This window comes from Lynx canadensis, chromosome E1 (genome assembly GCF_007474595.2).
Source record: "Lynx canadensis isolate LIC74 chromosome E1, mLynCan4.pri.v2, whole genome shotgun sequence".
In the NCBI taxonomy this organism is placed as follows: Eukaryota; Metazoa; Chordata; class Mammalia; order Carnivora; family Felidae; genus Lynx; species Lynx canadensis.
Window position 1 is genome coordinate 22,282,978 of NC_044316.2, and position 19,609 is coordinate 22,302,586.

A 19,609-nucleotide genomic window follows, 5' to 3' on the forward strand; every position below is an offset into this window, starting at 1 on the left:
GGTCTCAGCCAATCACAGACCCATTTCCCTTGCCATGATTTAGGTGTGGGCTATAAGAAAGCAATTCTGTGCTAAGGTATGAGGTAAATCTGCTCTGGCCAGAAGTTGAATTTTCCTGGTTCTTTTTTTTCAACGTTTATTTTTTATTTTTGGGACAGAGAGAGACAGAGCATGAACGGGGGAGGGGCAGAGAGAGGGAGACACAGAATCGGAAACAGGCTCCAGGCTCTGAGCCATCAGCCCAGAGCCTGACGCGGGGCTCGAACTCACGGACCGTGAGATCGTGACCTGGCTGAAGTCGGACGCTTAACCGACTGCGCCACCCAGGCGCCCGAATTTTCCTGGTTCTTAAAAGGACCCAAGGCCCGGGTTCCTGCCTGTAGATACTGTCATGTCTGGATTGACGCTCAGAATGGCCACATCCAGAATTTAATGAGGAAAATGAGCTTGAAGACAAAACCAACACAAAAGGAAGGCAGAGTGGAGAAATGAAAGAGGCCTTATACCCCTTCACACTGAGCCACTGAACAAGCCAAACTCGGACTCCTTGTAACTGGAGATAATGTCCTTATTGTTTAAGCCTCTTTAGGCCAGGTTTTGTTACTTGCAGTGGAGAGCAGCCTCAAGGAGACATGGACCTTTTTTTGCCTGAGAGTCTCTGGGGGTTCAGGTGCCTGACTTAAAGTCATCAAGTGCCAGCCCGGAGTAGGGACTCAACATTAATTTTTTTCTAATATCATACCCAGGACATACAAGAATCCTCCGTAGAAAGCTCTATAAAAAGCTACTCTGGGGAATCAATGACTATCTAGATCTAGAGAAAAACATCCCTGCGTTCCTCATTTGCCATCTTTAAAATGCATTAGAGCCCACCCATTCATATAGTTAACCATTACTGAGCTCCCAGACTGCAGAGTGAACAAAAGGAAAATTGACATGGGGGCTCTTAAAATGGATCTTGAGCTCGTGGGCAGACGAGTGAACAGAAAGAGAGGCAGAGAGGGGTTATGATGTCTATCTAGACAATACTTGCTGCATAAAAAAGGGAGGATGTCAGGGTGAGTGTGCACCTGACACAGCAGACACATAAGCAAAGGGAGCAAAAGGCACTTGGGCAAAAGAGCCAGCCCGGCCCGAGGCCTGCTAAGCCAACGCACCGTGCAGCCTGCCCAGAATGGAGTGTGCAGTGGCAGCACGCAGGGTGAGGTGAAGCCCTGGTCTGAGAGCAAGATCCAGGGAGGAAGCAAGCTTGGGGGTTGGGGGGGCAGGATCCTGCAGGAATGTCACAAGGTGGTCTGGAGCAGCAGTGAATGGGGCAGCTTCCCGTGGCCAGTGAGGCCACCTGGGTGATGGCTGAGTTGCAGTGAATTGTCCAGGGGAAGAGAAGTATGCAGATGGGAAACTAAAGGTAACAAGGAGACCCAAAGGTCTCTGGGGTCCTGGGTGCCCGCTCCTGTTCTGCCATGGGACCATCACTCCTCCTCTTTGGGCCTGTTTCCCTCTCTGGCTGGTCGTGACTACCTGGACTCCTGAGTTCCATAAAAAAAAGAACCCTTGAGTGATTGGGGAGACCGCTGTGCAGAAATTACCTCTGTGGGCTCAAAATGCCCAAATGTCAGGAGCAGCAGGGATTTGCAGCTCCTAGCTTAACGTATTTTTCCCTGCTATGGTTGCAGAAATGCGCCAGCCCCTCATGGTGTGAGGATACCAAACATTAATTTCTCCCAGGGTCCTCTCTGCAAGCAGCAGTGCCGGGCTCCCCCTCATCTTAGGCTCACCAACCCTGTCTTCGTTCAGGCAGATACCCCAGAGCCAGCGTGCTGCTCGTTCCCGGTCCTCCACGCTTCCTGCTTCTGCCTCGGCTACGTTCATCATCTTAATGTCCTAGCTTCCCCCTGTAACTCTGACCCCCCTTTTCCTGCAGCCAAGACACAACTAATTAATTACATGACAGGCTCTCTAACCAAGAAAGGCGACCTTCCTTTAAAAAATGTAGTCAGTAAACAATTCTGATCATTTCTCTACTTTGCCTTTTATTATTCTTTCCCTGGTGTCCTCCTCACCACCCCCCCCCCCCCCCCCCCCAGCCACGGCTACAGCCCTCAGATGGATGGCCACAGTGCCAATAACAGACAGGGGGGTTATTTCATACACTAGGGCACCAGGCTGTGGTACAGCTGGCAGGAAGAGAAGGGTAATTATATTGCATCTCGGAGCCACTGGCAATGAATTTCTGCATAAAGGACTAGATTTGCCATGTATTATTTACGCCAGCATCAATTTTCCCAGCTGGCTGTATTTACTGTGCAAATTCTCCTCTGTCTGTTTATGGGCAAGGCCATGGTTCAGCACCTTTGGCTACTCTATACTGTAGAGGGGCCCTGCAAGGCACCGTGCATAATAAACAAGTAGCTGGATTCACTGTGGTCACATCCTCCCTTCCTGTTAGATTATATCCCTGGGACTGCAGGGAGTTCACAGTCTCACCTAGTCATGGTGATGCACGCAGGTGTGTGAAACCAAATCGGCAAGAGGGGAAAAAAGGAATAACCGTTCTTTGGAGCCTCACTAGGGGAAACTGAAAAACAACCTTCTGGGGGGAAATTAGGTGGCTTTGGGGCTCAGGGAATTTCGTCTTTGTATTTTTCAGAACATGTCATAGATAAAGGTTTTGCATTTACAAGGGCACTTCCACCTAGTACCTCAGAGACAAGGCTAGGGGAGCTCCATCTTACGGATGGAAAAACAGAGGCCAAAAACCCCCAAACAAAAACAAACAAAACAGAGAGAAGCGGGGGCAAGCCGGAGGCTTCATGGCTCAGTCACTGTGTAAGGATGGAGTGCAGGCACAACGATGACACACAGGGTTCTGCTCAGTTACTAGCATGCCTCTTCAGAAATGCCCTAAGCCAGGGTGAACTCAGCTCCCACTGGAAACATACATGATAGAAACAAGGAAGAAAACTTGGCACCGGCATGGATTTCTGGGTCCTTCCACCACAGCACCTCTCTCGCCTGTAGCTCTGTTTCCACAGAAAGAGAAGCTGCGGAAACAGAGATGCCTCTTCTGTCCAGCCCAAGAGCTTTGACTGGAATCCCAAGCGCTGGATGGCAGTGAACAGCAGGTGTTACTGTGCACAGAGTTGGGGGGCCCATGATGGCCCTCCCTTTCCCAATCAGTAGAACAGTCACATCTGATCTCTCTGTGACGTGGGGCTCTGCTCTGGAGTCCCCCAGGTTCCAATGTCTACCATCTCCTGGAAACCTGTTGGCTGGGAGAAGACAGGAGGGAAGGGTAAGTTTTTGAGTGAAGCAGCCCAAGCCGGTGGCCACTTTGGTTGCAGGGTCTCAGCATCCAAGATGTCTCTATAAGACATCTGGGCCGATTCCTGGCTTTCCCCTGAGGCTGGCTCACCAGACGGGGAGATTTGGTCAGATAGGCCCTGCGCCAACTGCCTGACATCCCTGCCCCTTCCTCAATGTCCAGGAGAATCCGGGTGCTCGGTACAAAGCTCCAGGAGCGTCCAAGGGCAGGTTTGAGCTTCCCACTGTCCCTGTCTCGGGTCATGTGATTGGTCACCTGGGGAAGAAAGCATCAAAGACTTAATGCAAGTGTAGAGGACATCAGTTCCTACTGCTTCATTCTACAAGTGGTAAAACTGAGGCCTCACACAGAGAAATGACTTCCCCAAGGCTCCATAAGTTAGTAACAGTAGGTCTTGCGTTAAGAACCGTGGGTCCTCACTTGTGCTCAACTCTTTCCATTAAATCACAATGCCTCAGGCTGGACTTGGACAGAAGGTGATGGGGCATGTGTCTGGGAAAAGCAGTGTTGTCTGCACTTTGCTGAAGGGAAGCCAGCGGCGGGCTTCCCCGACCCAGCAGACAGGCATCCTGAGACCACGTCCACCCAGCCTTTTGTGTCAGGGAGTGCCTCTGTGTGTGGGGAGGTTGGGGGAGCTTTGAAAGGGAGGTCGTAATCTGGTCAGTCCGTTCTACTCTGCCCAGGATAGTCATAGGTAGGCGACCTGAGCCTCACAGCATCCTCTTAATAAGATTCTCCCGACCAGACCCCAACCAGGGGCAGGGGATGTGGCTTATTCGTCACCGAGTCCCCACTGCCTGAGCCAGAGGCACAAGCAGGTGATCACGTGCATTCTAAAGTCAGGAGAGGGAGGCCCTGGGACTCAAGAACATGCTGGTGGGTGTAGAAATGAGAACACCTCCCTGGAAATTAGTTGGCATCTACACATTTAAAAATGCATGCACCCTCGGGGTGCCTGGGTGGTTCGACTGGTTAAGTGTCTGACTTCAGCTCAGGTCATGGTCTCATGGCCCCATCGGGCTCCCCATCGTGCTGTGTTGACAGCACAGATCTTGGAGCCTGCTTCAGATTGTGTCTACCTCTGCCCCTCCCTTGCTTGTGTGTGCTCCTTTTCTCTCAAAAATAATTAAATAAACATTAAAAAAAAAAAAAAAGAAAAAGAAAATGCATGCAACCCTGACTCAGGGAATATACTTTCAGGAGTTCGAGGAAATAATATGAAATGTGCAAAGAGATTTAGGTATCAGCGTGTTGTTCACTGGCGTCTTCCTTAAAATAAGAGGAAAACCAGGAATGACCTACAGGCCCCAAGATCATTATGGTATACGAGGGGCTGGCAAACTAATACCCAAATGTGGCCCAAAATTGTTATTGAAAATCAAATGTGACTGGAACATAGCCATGCCCTTTTGCTCAAGTATTGTCTATCGCTGCTCTCATGCTATCTAGGCAGAGTTGAGTGATTGTGATGCAAACCGTATGGCCATAAAGCCTCAACTATTTACTGTTTGGCCCTCTACAGAAAACTTTGCTGACCCCTGTAACCTAGGTATTAGATAAAATATATAACTGCTAAAAATGGCATTCTTAAAACATCTAAAGACATGGGAAATGGAATGAGTTTTTTAAAAAAATTTTTATTTATTATGAGAGAGAGAGAGAAGCAGAGAGAGAGGGAGAAAGAGAAGCCCAAGCAGGCTCCACACTGTCAGCACAGAGCCCAATATGGGGCTCGATCCCACGAACTGTGTGATCATGACCTAAGCTAAAATCAAGAGACGCTTAATCAACTGAGCCACCCAGGTGCCCTGAGTTTTTTTTTTTTAAACAAGGTTACAGTTTAGTTGGAAAGCTGGTTAAACATATAGATATATATGCAGAGAAAAAAGATCCTATGGAGATATACAAAAATATTAATATGATTTCTGTGGATGTGGAGATTCATTGCAAATTTGATTCCTATATTTAACTATTTTGCCCTATGAGAAGCATGCAGACTTAAAAGGCAAAACTATTGAGATAGAAACCAGATTGGTGGTTGTCTGGGGCTGGGTGACCTTTCTGGGGTGACCAAAATAGTCGAGATCTTGATTGTGCCAGGGTAACAAGACTGGATACATTAGTATCTGTTAGCCAAACTTTAAATGAGAAGAGAGTTACTCTGTGTGAATTATACCCGAATAAACCTGTCTAAAATAAAAAGAAAAACAAGACTGTCCTTGACCCCTTGGCTATTTACGTCCAATCCCATCAAAATCCAGTGCTCGATGACCCAGGGAAGTTGGGCCAGGACCCTTTCCTAAAGGGCCACTTTCGGGTTTCAGAGGTTGCCATTTAAGGGAAGTAAACAGCCTAGAAACTGAATTAGAAATTGAATTCATGTGTCCCCTTGGCAAAGCCCTGGGATCAGACACAAAAGCAGCAAGCTGGCCAAGCCCAGTTCCTCACCATTACCGCCACGCCAACGTCCCGGGCCAGGGTCTTCAGCTCTCGAGCCAGCTGCATCATCAAGGCCAAACCTGGAAGAGAAGCAAAGGGCAAGGGCAGCAGGGCACCCGGGACTAGGCTGGATGGGGACTGGATTTCAGAGCTGGGAGGCAAGGTCATGTCCCGGACTGTGGGCTCTGCCACACCTCTTACCTTCCCTCTGCTGACCTCCCAGAAGTGGGGAGACCACGGCAGTGACTGAGTCCACAACCACCACCTTCACAGTCGCTGAGGCACTGCTCACCTGGGGAGAAGCAGGTGCCATGAACCAGTTAGTCTCTAGGGGGTGTCCATTACAGGACAAGATTGCTCCTCTATCCGGAACTGGTAAGAAGTAAGTTCCCTAACCCCAAATACTAGCTGTGCAGGTTTCACGGACTTTCAGTCCCCCCACCCCACCTCCTATGTAGGTATGAGAGATTTTACTGAAGACTTGGGTGGAGAGAGAGGTTTTAAATCAAAAGACATCACAGATATACCAAAATATATTTGCGAAATCCCTGTTCCAAGTTCTATAGCCCTAGCCATGAATTTTCTTTTTCTTTTTTTAGGATTTTATTTTATTTTATCTTATTTTTTAGAGAGCACATACACACACGTGCGAGGGGGATAAGCAGAGGAGGGAAGAGAGAGAATCTTTCTTTTTTTTAATGTTTATTTCTTTTGAGAGAAAGCATGAGAACAGGGGAGAGGCAGAGAGAGAGAGGGACAGACAGAATCCCAAGTAGGCTCCCAGTTGTCAGCACGGAGCCCCACACAGGGTTTGATCTCACAAACTGTGAGATCATGACCTAAGCCAAAATCAAGAGTAGGGTGCTTAACTGCCTGAGCCACCCAGGTACCCCAAGAGAATCTTAAGCAAGTTCCATGCTCATGTGGAACGCAACTCAGGGCTCGATCCCACGACCCTGGGATCACAAGCCAAGACGAAATCAAGAGCTGAATGCTCAATCGACTGACCCACCCAGGCACCCCTTAAGATTTTACTCTATTTTTTAAGTGTATTTGCTTATTTTGAGAGAGAGAGAAAGAGTGCATGAGTAGGGGAGGGGCAGAGAGAGAGGACAGAGAGAATCCCAAGCAGGCTCAGCATTGTCAGTGCAGACCCTGATGTAGGGCTCAGTCCCGTGAGCTGTGAGATCACGACCTGAGCTGAAACCAGGAGTCAGATGCTTAACTGACTGAGCCACCCAGGCACTCCTTAAGATTTTATTTTTAAGTAATCTCTATACCCAACGTGTGGCTCGAACTCACAACCTTGAGATCAAGAGTTACATGCTCTACTGACTGAGCCAGCCAGGTGCTCCAGTCCTGAATTTTCTTAGCAGCCATCTTTCTCCTGATGGCCAGCCCTCCACCATCTTTTCAGGTCCCTCTTCTCCCTCTCCTTCCTACTCCCCAAATTCCTAACTTCCTGTGCTGAAGGGTTAGCCTTCTATTTACTTCACTGTCTCTTTCCAGATCATCATGCCTCTAGGGCCTCATCTTCCGCATCTGAAGTGGTTCTAAATATAGACTATATAGACAGCCATCTGTGAAAACCATAAACTTTTGTCTTTACACAACCATTAGCATCTTGGACCTAACCTCCCTTACTCCTTATATCCAAGTCATTTGCTGATTCTGTTTCTACAGCTTTCTTTCTCACTTCATGCCGACCAGATCTTGGATATTCAGCATTATCTGGCCTGTCTTTTGCATGTCTTCGTTCATCTTCCAGTTTCACTCTCGGCCATCAGCTTGTCTAAGAGAAGACGGCAGAAGAGAAGCTAAAGCTGAAATCAGCTTAACTCTTCCTCACTCTGGGAGAGCAGGTTGAAATCTCTGGCTAAAATGGGGACAGCCAGGCTCTCACAACTGTCATCCGTGGCAGACAAAACCTAAAGCAGCCCCATGACCCCCACCTCCAGGTGTACAAGCTCTCATATAATCCCCTTCCCCCAACTACGGGTGAGTCTTATGGCTTGTTTCTGACTAATACAGTGTCAAAGGTGTTGGAATGTTACTCTCTTGTCTAGGCTACGTTATACGGCAAAGGTAATGAAACATCACTCCCAAGATTACATTATGTTATATGAGACTGCGTGTTGCTCTCATTCTTGTGCTGTCTTGAAAGCAAGTGGTCATGCTATGAACTGCTTATGGAAAGGGCCACATGGCAGACAACAGGGGGCAGTGTGCCAGCAAGAAACTGGACCCCACTAGGAAATGAATTCTGACAACAACCTGAGTGAACTTGTAAGTGGATTCTCCCCCAGTTGAGCCTCCAGATAAGAACACAGCCCAGCTGCCATCTTGATTACAGACTACTGAGATCCTAAGCAAAGGCCCCAGCTAACTGTGCCAGACTCCTGACCCATAGAAATTGTGAGGTAGTAAACATGTGTTGTTTTAAGTCATTAAATTTATGTAATTTGTTATACAATAATAGGATACATACTATCATAATGGTCTTCCAGTAAAAAATACAGTCATTTGACTTGGGAGTTGAGAGATTTGGGTTATTCGCTTAGTTCTTATCCTTATTATGTGGTGACTATAAATAACTTACTAAACTTCTCTGGCCCTCACTCTCATCTCTAGAAACAGAGGGTTGGATTAGATCAAGGCTACTTGACTTCATGTCTCAACACACATGGGTCATAATCAGCAATGGCTCCTATGGCAAGTATCTGTTCAGTACATTCTGAAGTTTGTAAAAATGATTTACTTTACATGCACATGTTATGCTTTGGGGTCAGAGTTTAACATGAATTGAGCTATTCTTTTTTTTTCTTTTTTTAATGAATTGAGCTATTCTAAGATGTCTTTCTAAATCTAGTAGCTCATAAATCAGTGCACCAAATCCTAAGTACCTAGGCAAGTATAGTGCAGTACCAATCCAAATGCCATTGTAAACTCCTCTTCCTTGTTAACAGGATTCTGAAGGTTTTCAGGTACTGGGCAGAAATCTCCTGACATCATGGAAAGTGGGCCCAACTCCTAGTCTGAGATACACATAAAACTCTGTTTTGGCCAACTAGATGTAAAGCAAAGTCTACTAGTGGCTTCTGAAGACAGATTTTTCTTTCCTGATAAAAGGAGAGAAGTGCAGAAAAGGGGCCATCTATTACTGCCCTGAACACCGGGGTTGATGTGTGAAGACATAAGGCTTAGAGCTATAGCAGCCACTTTGCAATCATGAGGGGAAAGAGCAAGAGAATCAGACACACCAACCTAGAGCCCTGATACTGTGGACCAGCCAACCTCCAGACTCATGTGAGATAATTAAATGTCCTCAAGGTTCACGTGTCTGTCAGGCAGACTCTATCACTTGCAGCTGAAAGTAATCCTAGCTGATCCTGTGGGGGAATGAATGCAGAAATGAGTATGACATGATCCTTGCACTCAAGGGTCTTACTGTTTAGCGGGAAAGATGGGCATGTAAACAATGAGGTACTCAGGAATGGATTTAGCACTCAGGAGTCCCATCCTGGAAGTGGCATGCACAGCTGGAGTCACCAGATTGCACATCTGCATTTCCAAACAGTCTGTCGTAGGGCACCTGCCCACCTACAGATCGCCCTGGCAAGCTGGGTGAAGCAGGAAGGGACAGAACAGCAGGCTCACCTGCTGGGACATAGCGCCTCGGAGGTCCTGCAACACGTCCAACATGTGGAAGATGTCAAACGCACGAACCACCTGGATCCTCTGGAGAGCTCCTGCCTAAAGAGGTGGGAAAGAGAGGGAGGGGCTTTCAATAAGAGGGAGCAGGGGATCAAGCAAGTTAAAGAGGGATTTTAAACCTGAGCAGACGCATCTAGACATAAGGACTCAAGTCCAAGATGGCAGATGGGTTTTGTCTACTGGGCCAGTTCTCACACTGGTGGTTGCCGGGTGCTGACCTACAAAGCCAAGTCAGAGTGCAGTCGGGAAAGTATGACTGGCAGATCTGGTTAGGAACGTCTGCTGAGGGCAAGCAATGGGAAGGAAACACAGATGCTGGGTGTTTGCCAGCCATGACTTAGGGTGCGCAAGGGTTGGATTACCTGGAAGATCAGTGCGGTAGCATCCCAGCTAGGAAAATGTCATAACAGGGGAAGCTTGAAGAGTACAGGAAGTATTAATAGAAATGACAATTAATCCAAATGGCCATAATTCTTGCAGTATAAGGGATACTTGGGTCTTTCTGTGTCAGAACCCCAAAGGAACTCAACCCTCCTACCCCTTACCTGCTCCTCCTCATCTGGGGTTCTAGCCTGAAGCAGCTGGAGGAGGCGGGAGGCTGTCAGTCCTCCATTGGAATCAACGTATACAACATTCTGCTGCAAGCCATAGGCCACATTTGCAGCCACACAAAGACATACCTGAAAAGACAAGGCATTGGGAGAACCTGAGCCCCCAAAATGAGAACTCCCCACCAAATCCTGTCCAAAGCCCAGTGACACGATCGAGCCAAGTTCAAGCCCCACTCCTCATCACCCATCCTCTCTCTTCCAAGTTCTGAGTCACAAGCACATTGGCAGAAGCTCCCTCAGGGATACGGAGCTATGCACCCACCTCCCCCTGTCCTCCTGGCTGCTGGCCGCACATGTACCTGGGTTTTGCCGCTACCTGGGCCTCCTACAATTTCAGTCACTTCTCCAGTGTAGAGACCAGCATCAAGCAGTTTGTCTAGGCTGATGAAAGAAGAGGAGGAAGGATGAGAATCAACCCAGGGGACTGGAGGGAACAGAGGGGAGTAGGAACCAAGAAGAAAAGGAAGACATTCCTTCCCAGCACTGGTTCTGCCCAGACGATCTGAACATCTCTGGGGCAAGAGGGCACGGCTACAAGACCCTGCTTGGGGCCCTCCTCATCTGTTCACTCTCAGCCTAAAGATCACTCCCCACAGAGGTCTCCGCCGCCCCATCAAAAGGTCCTCCTTCCTGATCTGAATCTCAGTCCCTTGTGGGTTTCCTTTAAACTCTGAAATAATTATAGATTCATTAGGAAGTTGCACAAAAAAAATCGTACAGGGGTGTTGCACGTACCCTTCGCCTCACTGTCCCTAACGGCAGCCTCCTGCACTGTAAGATACACTGTACCACAGTACAACATCGCCAGGCGACCCTAGTGCAATCTGCAGAGCTTATCCAGATATCCCCAGTGTTATGTGTGTGCGCGTACAGTTCTATGGAATCGTATCACACGTGGTTTATGCAACCACCACAATCAAGACACAGAATGTCTCCATCACTATAAGGCTCCCTTTATAGCCACCCTTTTATAGCCACACCCCTCCATTCAACCCCTACTCCCCTAACCCCTGGAAACCACCAATCTGTTCTTTATCTCTATCATGTTGTTTCAAGAATGTTATGGACATAGAATCACACTGTATGCAGCCATTGCGGCTGGTTTCTTTTGCTCAGCATCATTCCCTTAAGATCCATCCAAGTTGTTGTATCCATAGCCGTTTCTTTTCATTGCTGAGAAGGAGCCCATGGTAAGGATGTACCAAGTGTGTTTAACCACCCACCCATTGAAGTCTGTTCTAGCTGTTTCCACTTTGGGGCAATTATGAATCAAACTGCTATGAACATTTGTGTACAGGTTTTTGTGTAAACCTGTTTTTGTTTCTCTGGAATAAATGTGTAAGAATAGAACTCCTAGGGGCGCCTGGGTGGCTCAGTCGGTTGGGCGTCCGACTTTGGCTCGGGTCATGATCTCACAGTTCGTGAGTTCAATCCCCACATCGGGCTCTGTGCGGACAGCTCAGAGCCTGGAACCTGCTTCGGATTCTGTGTCTCCCTCTCTCTCTGTCCCTCCCCCACTCGCACTCTGCCTCTCTCAAAAATAAACAAACGTTAAAAAAAAAAAAAAAAAAAGAATAGAACTCCTAGTGGGTGCTTGGCTGACTCAGTAGAGCATGCAACTCTTGATCTTGGGGTTGTAAGTTCAAGCCCCACGTTGGGTACAAAGATTACTTAAAAATAAAATGTAAAAAAAAAAAAAAAGAATACAACTTCTGGGTTGTGTGGTAAGCATATATCAATTTTACTAAGAAACTACTAAACGATTTTCCAGAGTGGCTATGCCATTTTACTATCCCATTAAGAATGTATGAGTAATTCAGTCTCTCTATATCCTTACCAGCATTTGGTATTTATCACTGCTTTTTAAATGTTTGTTTATTTTTGAGAGAGACAGACAGAGCATGAACAGGGGAGGGGCAGAGAGACAGGGAGACGCAGAATCCAAAGCAGGCTCCGGGCTCTGAGCTGCCAGCACAGAGCCCGATGCAGGGCTCAAACCCACTAACCGTGAGACCATGACCTGAGCCGAAGTTGGGACACTTAACTGACTGAGCCACCCAGGTGCTGCTATCACTACTTTTTATTGTAGCCATTCTGGTAGGTGTGCAGTAATATCTCACTGTGGTTTGGTTTTGTTGTTTATTTTTTTAATGCTTATTTATTTATTTTTGAGAGAGAGAGAAGAGAGAGAGAGAGGGAGGGAGGGAGGGAGGGAGAGGGATCATGAGTGGGGGAGGGGCAGACAGAAAGGGAGACAGAACCCCAAGCAGGCTCCGTACTGTCAGTTCAGAGCCCAGCACAGGGCTTGGACTCACGAATTGTGAGATCATGACCTGAGCCGAAATCAAGAGCCAAACGCTTAACTGACTGAGCCACCCAGGTGCCCCTCATTGTGGTTTTAATTTGCATTTCCTTAATAACTAATAATGTTTGACATCTTTTCATGTGATTATTTGCCACCTGTATGTCCTCCTTGGTGAAATATCTGTTCATGTCTTTTGACCATTTGCTAACTGGATTGTTTCACCATTGAGTTTTTTTTTTAAGTTTATTTATTTATTTTGGGAGAGAGAAAACTTGTGTGCACACGTAGGAGAGGGGCACAGAGAGACAGAGACAGACAGACAGACAGGAAGAGAGACAGAGAGAAAATCCCAAGCAGGCTCTGTGCAGAGACTGAAGTGGGGCTCGACATGGTTCTTGAACTCATGAACCGTGAGAGATCATGACCTGAGCTGAAATCAAGAGTCAGATGCTCAACCGATTGAGATACCCAGGTGCCCCTCACCATTGAGTTTTAAGAATTCTTTATATATTCTAGATGCAAGTCCTTTGTTGAATGTGTGGCTTGCAAATACTGTGTCCAGTCTATAGCTTGTCTTTTTGTCCTCTTTTGCAGGGCAGAAGTTTTAAATTTTGACTAGTTTTTATTTTTATTTTTTTGATTAAAAATTTTATCTTTTTTTAATTGATCACACGTTTGGTGTCACATCCAAGAACCTTTGCCTAGCCCTAGTTCCAGAGATTTTCTATATTTTGTTCTAAAACCTTGACAGTCTTAGGGCACCTGGCTGGCTCAGTCGGAGGGTGCAACTCTTGATCTAGGGGTTGTGAGTTTGAGTCCCACGTAGAGCGCAGAGATTACTTTAAATAACATCTTGAAAAATAAAAATACAGATAAAAGCTTGACGGTTGTACATTTAAGTCCATGATCCATTTTCAATTTTTGTGTGAGATGAGGGGTTTAGGGATACTTATTACCCCATGATGCCCACCAGCTCCAGCACCATTGTTGAAAGATTATATCCTTCCTCCACTGAAGTGTTTTTGGACCTTTGTCAACAATCAGTTGGCCATATCTGTGAGTGTACTGCTAGGTTCTCTACGCCACTCCATTGATCTGTGTCTTTTGCGTGGCCAATACCACACCAGTCTTGATTACTGCTTTATATAGTAAGCCTTAGCATGTGACAGACTGATTCCTCCAACTTTATCCTTTTTTAAAATTGTTTTAGTGATCCTACATCATTAGCTTTTCTGTTTAATTGTTAGAATAAGCCTTATCTCTACCATCAAAAAAAATCCGCTGGGACTTTGGTAAGAACTGCATGAAGTTTTTAGGGCAGTTTGTGGAGAATTGCCGTCTTTACTCTGCTAATCCACGAATATAGTGGGTCTCTCTATTTATTTGGGTCATCTTTCATTTCTTTCATCAGCAAGTTTGAATTGTCAGCATACAGCTCCCATACCTGCTTTGTTAGATTTAGACCCAAGTATTTCATTTTCTTTGGGGCAAGTGTAAATGGTATTATGTTTTAATTTTCCAATTCCACATGTTCATTTTCAGTATACAGAAATGCAATTGATTTTTATGTGCTGATCTTGTATCCTGAGGCCTTGCTGAACTCACTCAGTTCTAGGAGCTGGTAATTATTTTCTATGTGCTTGTTTTTGTCTGTCTTCCCCATTTGGCCCAGAGCACCCACGGGCAAGGACTAGGCTCCGACACTGGCATAGTGCCAGAAACACAGGAGATGAACAATGAATGTTCCCAGAGAAGCAAGTGATAGAAAAGTACCAATTAGTTCCTATATTGCCAAAACCCTGGCTGCAGAAGCCTTGGGATAAACTCAAGACACAGCCAATTCCTAATCCACATCCTGTCCTTGAACCACGATGAAACAGGTCACTAACCACTTTCCACTCCCTGTCCGACCTGTGGGCTGAAGCTTCTCTATCTACACCACAGCCCATACTAATGGCTCCATGTCCTGACCTCATGCATCCCTTTCCCAGCCCTGCAAACCCCTTCCCAGGCCCCAGTACTCTGCAAAGGTTCTGGAAGACCTCCCCTGACCCTCCTGTGTACTCCAAGCATCACCTCAGTAAATACCCCATCTATTTCGATTCCAAGGACTCCATGATTATAGGCACACGTCCCTGCCAGTCAAAACGCTCTTATCACCACTCCGGTAGCCTGTGGCTTCTCCCGCTGGGACCAGACAATCCCTAGCTCGATCACGGCAGCGGCAGCGGTTCTCCTGGGATGGTCCCCAGACCAGCAGCAACAGGGTCACCTGGGAACTGATGTGTAATGCAAATTCTCAGGCCCTGCCCCACATCCGCTGCATCAGAAACTGGAGACTGTATCTGATTTCAACAAGGCCTCTAGGTGATCTGGGTGCGTGCGCATGTTTGAAAACCACTAGGCTAGACTAGTGATTCTCAATCCTGCCTGCATATTAAAGTCTCCAGAGGAGTTTTGAAAAAGAGGCCTCTGTCAGCAGTTCCCAGACTTGTCCGCACAGTGGAATCACCTGGGAACTTCAAAAACGACTGATGCCTGGGGCAGCTGGGTGGCTCAGTTGGTTGAGCATCTGACTTCAGCTCGGGTCATGATCTCGCAGTTTAGGAGTTCGAGCCCCAAGTCGGGCTCTGTGCTGACAACGCGGAGCCTGGAGCCTGCTTCCTATTCTATGTCTCCCTCTCCCTCTCCCCCTCCCCCGCTCGTGCTCTGTGTCTCTCTCTCAAAAATAAATAGACATTAAAAAACAAAAAGTGTAAAAAAAAAAAAAAAAAAAAAACCTACTGATGCCTGTGTCCCATCCCCAGAGAATGTGATTTAATTGGTCTGCAGGAGGCATGGGCTTTGGAATGTTTAAAGATTCCCCAAGTGATTCTAATGCCCAGACATGTGTGGGACCCACTGACCTAGAGTAATTAAGTCAGAATTTTTCTTAACCTCCCATTTGATTCTAACGTGTAGCCTGGGCTAAACCACTGGTACTGACTCTCCAGACAAGAATCAACCTCATTCTTGGCCACGAGGACCATGCTGCATAAGGAATTCTCAAATCCCCCTCTCCGCTGACTTCCTAGCTGTGTTCCTGTGTTTTCATTTCATGCCTCCTACTGCCCACAGGACTCTCCTACCGAGCACTTCTAACTCGGGGCATGCGACGTCAGAGAGAGACACCTCGCCCCGCCTGCCTGGTGCAGCAGAAGCACACCCTGCTCTTACGACTTGCTTTGAATCCAAGTGATTTCTGGGAGTTAGCCTCCCCCTTTCCCTTGGGATTGGCTTTTAGTCTTTTCTTTTCCGGCTGTTCATTCCAACATGACCTAAGTACCTCACCATTTCCTGAAGGTCTTACTCTAAAACGAGGGAGATACAGAGACACAGAGAGACCTAGCTCCAGCCTTGGAGATACAGAGATACAGAGAGACCAGCCTTCAGGGAATCACCTGTCTCCCCCAGTCAATACAGCTTCTCACAAGGTCCACTTCACTCTCTATTGTCCTTGTAAAGACTGACATTGCACATCAGGCTCTGAGATGGCCTACAACAAAGAAACTCATTTAATTTGGGTTAATGAAGCATTTCCTCAGCGTGACAACAGAACTCCCCGCCTCCCTTTTAAAAGTTACATCCATCCGTTAACTGTCCAGAGAACATTGTGAGGAGGGCAGAAACCCAGCATATCATCTGATTCCTCACAGCCACATCCCACCAGGTAGCAAGGCCTGTTGCGCATCTTTTCAATGCGTCTCCTGCTGTCACCTGCTCTCGATGGGACTCACGCACTCCACCGCTACTATCTCGGTCTTGGCCTCTCTCCTGTGAGCCTCCCTAGTCCGGTCCACCCTGCACACCTCTGCCTCCGTGCCCACAGCTCACTTTCACATCACGGCCTCCCTCCTGGAGGCAGGCAACAGGACAGAGCAGTCCGAGTCAGAAGTGTGACAGGTACGGCCTCAAGGGCCACTTATTAGTTGTGCGAACTTGCCCACGTCACTTAACCGGAGTTCCGGTCTCTTCATCTAGCCAATGGTGGTTTTACCTGTGATGTGTCCATTGGTGGTCGTGGAGAACAAAGGAAATAATGTACTGTGGAGTGCTAGCATGGTGCCAGGTTCTTGGTAGGCACTCAGAGAAGGCCCATACGTTCCTCAATGCCCACAGCCTGCCTCCGCCTCAGAACTTTCCAGAACCACTCTGATTTCCTTTTCTTTTAAAAAAAAATTTTTTTTTACATTTATTTATTTTTGATATAGAGAGACAGAGCACAAGTGGGGAAGGGGCAGAGAGAGAAGGAGACACAGAATCCGAAGCAGGCTCCGGGCTCCGAGCTGTCAGCACAGAGCCCGACGCGGGGCTCAAACTCACAGACGGCGAGATCATGACCTGAGCCGAAGTCGGATGCTTAACCGACTGAGCCACCCAGGTGCCCCTCTGATCTCCTTTACAACACCCCACTGCAGCCACAGTCCTGACCATTTATGACTTGACTTCTCCCTAAACGCTTCCTCTGCCCATGTTGCTTTTCTAAGCTCTCTAAGCCCAGAGGCCAGGTCTGCTTCCGGTGAATCGCTCCCTCCTTATGCTGCCTCCACACATGCGTACACCTCTCTTCTGTTCACCTGCTCTCCTATCTACCCACTAGACCCCACATTCATTAAGTGCAGGAGACGCGCCATACTGGAACACCTATAATCCGCATGTATCTGGCACCTAGTAGGCATGCAGTCGGTGCTTGAGGGGTAAGAGACTCGGACCGCCAACCAGGAGGAACAAGCACCATGCTGTATGAATCTTGCCAAGAGAACGTGTTAGGAAAACAGCAAGGGCCAAACCAATCCAGAGACCTTTCTGGTGGCAGAGTTCCTCATCAAATTCTGCACGAACAGGCCAGGAAATAGGTCAGACTCCCTCGGCCAGAAACTGGCTGTGGTCTTCCAACTCTTTCCCTTCCAAGACCACGCAGCAGAATATAACTACTCCTCCATGGAAGCTCCCTTGGCTCCTCTTGCTGCAGGGTATGGGGCACACACCTGGCTCCCATCAAGTGTCTCAGGGCTTTTCCCACCACTCCACGCCCCTCAATCTCTCAAGCTTGCTTAATCATCACTAACTCACAAGGTCACTGAAGAGATTACATAACCTAATGTCAGTGGCTGGCACGCAGGAAGCACTCAATGAGTGTCAGTCTTGCCATGTTCTCTCGCCCTATCCTTTTTATTTTATTTATCTTTGAGAGACAGAGCACAAGTGAGAGAGGGGGCAGAGAGAGAGGGGGACAGAGGATCTGAAGCAGGCTCTGCACTTACAGCAGAAATCCTGATGTGGGGCTTGAACTCACAGATAGTGAGATCATGACCTGAGCCGAAGTTAGACACTCAACCGACTGAGCTACTCATGTGCTCCTTGCCCTGTCCTTCAGTGAAATGGGAAGCAGGGCCAGAGAAGAACTGCTTTGATCTGCTGAATAATAATGAAATACTAACATTTTGTGTGATAGGATAGTGGTTCTCAACCAGAAGCAATTGTGCCCCCACAGGGGTCATTTGGCAACATCTGGAGACATTTTTGATTGTCACAACATGGGGAGAAGGGAGGTACCACTGTTATCTATTGAATAGAGGCCAGAGATGCTGCCCAAAATCCTATAATGCACAGGACAGACACTCCCCCACCCCCCACCCTGGGGCAAATAATTACAAATCCCAAAATATTAGAAGTGCGAAGTCAAGAAACCCTGTCATAAGGTAAGACAACTCAGAAGTCCTGGCCATCTGCCCATGCTGCCCTCATCACAGCTTGAAAAACCCTGCTCTCTCTAGATTCAAGAGTGAAAGGCGGTACCGGAGGCAGCCCGGTCCTCCAGCCTCTCACCTTCTTCCCCAAATACAAACCTTCTGATGCCAGTGGACAGGATAGCTGTGGAGGTCTTTAGTTCCTCGTACAGATCAGCGCCATTGAAGGGGAAAGCTGAGAACTGAGCCAGCAGCACCCTTCTCAGGGCAACCAGGGCCTAAGAAAGGGGCGGGGTTAACTCAAGATGGGGCCAGGATCGCTTCAACCCAAAGCAGCCCGAGCACACAGCAATGACCCGCCAAGGGAGGGGGCATCCCAGGGTCTCATACGCTGCTGACACCCCAGTTATCAATCTCTGGGAGCCCTTTGCTCCTTTGACTCAGGGTTGAGCATTTAGAGACACCCAAGTTTGTAGCGTGGAGATAGCTCACCTTGTAAGACAAGCCACACTTCTGGGCTACATCCTCCAGGTCTGCAGAAACCAGGTCCACCACTGAAAACAAAGCACACGTGGTTGATTGGCAGGAAGGGAGGCGCCGGGCTTCCCACACGTGGCTTTTCCTCTTCTGTAAAGCGAGGTGACGGTTCTACCCCGGGGCAGGCAGTCCCAGGCGGCCTACGTGACAGCACAGAGCCGTGGGGCCTGGCGGGGCTCCTGGCACCCAGTAGGGGTTCTGCCCTCCCCAGGGGCTCGGTTGGCACCACTCCCGCCTTCCCGAGGCTCTGCAGAGCGGTGCGAGGCAGAGCACAGGGGTGCGGGGAGGACCCCTCCCGGGTACGCCTAGTCCGCGCTGTGCCCAGCTGGGTGGCGCGCACGCGGTCACCTGTCTTGATCCCGCGGCTCCTCAGAAGCTGGACTGTGTCCTGGGTGAGGCCCGGGCACAGCCCGGCCCTGAGAACGCCCATGTTCCCTGGGGGTCGGTCCGGGTAACGCCGGGCTCGGGGCTGGTCGTCCCGCGGGCCTCCGCGGGGCCCTCTCCCTTTGCCCGGCAGCACCCTGCTCGAGAAGGGGCGCAAGGCGGCAGTGCGGAGGGGGCGCGCCCCACCGGGTCCCCGCGCCTCAGCCCAGCTGCTCGCGCCACGCCGCGCTTCCGCCTTCCAGGCGCCAGGACCTGGCTTGCAGCGCCATCTGCTGGCCGTGCGGCGACAGGGCGGTTGGGGCGGGAGCCGGCCCCCAGTCCCCAGTCCCCAGTCCCCCGCCCCACGACGCTCCACCCCCGTGCTCCCCGGCGCCCGCCGCGCGCTGCCTACTGGACCCGCTCTCCGCCCGCCACGCCCCGCGCCCGCACAGGCCTCCACCCGCCTCCGGGGGCGCGCGCGCAGGTCGTGCTGCGCGCCCCCGGGCGTCGGCTTCTGTTCTAAACGCTGGGCCGCAGAGTTCGACCCGACGGACCATCCCTACCCTCAGGCACCTACGTGTTAGTG

The 19,609-nt window shown here is 48.9% G+C and overlaps 1 protein-coding gene across 1 annotated transcript; it reads right to left on the minus strand.

Annotated features, from left to right (window-relative positions):
- Positions 1-2,013: 2,013 nt before the first annotated feature.
- Positions 2,014-19,240, minus strand: RAD51D (RAD51 paralog D). Its single transcript, XM_030295203.1, has 10 exons — positions 19,009-19,240; positions 18,616-18,677; positions 18,283-18,401; positions 10,389-10,470; positions 10,024-10,158; positions 9,422-9,517; positions 5,966-6,056; positions 5,774-5,844; positions 3,416-3,580; positions 2,014-3,272 (listed from the first exon to the last, which is right to left on the minus strand). Exons 1-10 carry the CDS (start codon positions 19,088-19,090, stop codon positions 3,189-3,191), a joined length of 987 nt encoding a protein of 328 aa, XP_030151063.1. The 5' UTR covers positions 19,091-19,240; the 3' UTR covers positions 2,014-3,188.
- Between the last annotated feature and the right edge of the window lie 369 nt (positions 19,241-19,609).

What these genes read in the sequence shown, in the direction of transcription:
- RAD51D (XM_030295203.1), bottom strand. Translation starts at nt 19,090, where the DNA reads ATGGGCGTTCTCAGGGCCGGGCTGTGCCCGGGCCTCACCCAGGACACA. An exon ending in AGTGTGGCTTGTCTTACAAG is followed by an intron (nt 18,402 to 18,615) that starts GTGAGCTATCTC and finishes CCCCTTTCTTAG; the next exon opens with GCCCTGGTTGCCCTGAGAAG. An exon ending in TGACCAAATCTCCCCGTCTG is followed by an intron (nt 3,273 to 3,415) that starts GTGAGCCAGCCT and finishes GTCTTCTCCCAG; the next exon opens with CCAACAGGTTTCCAGGAGAT.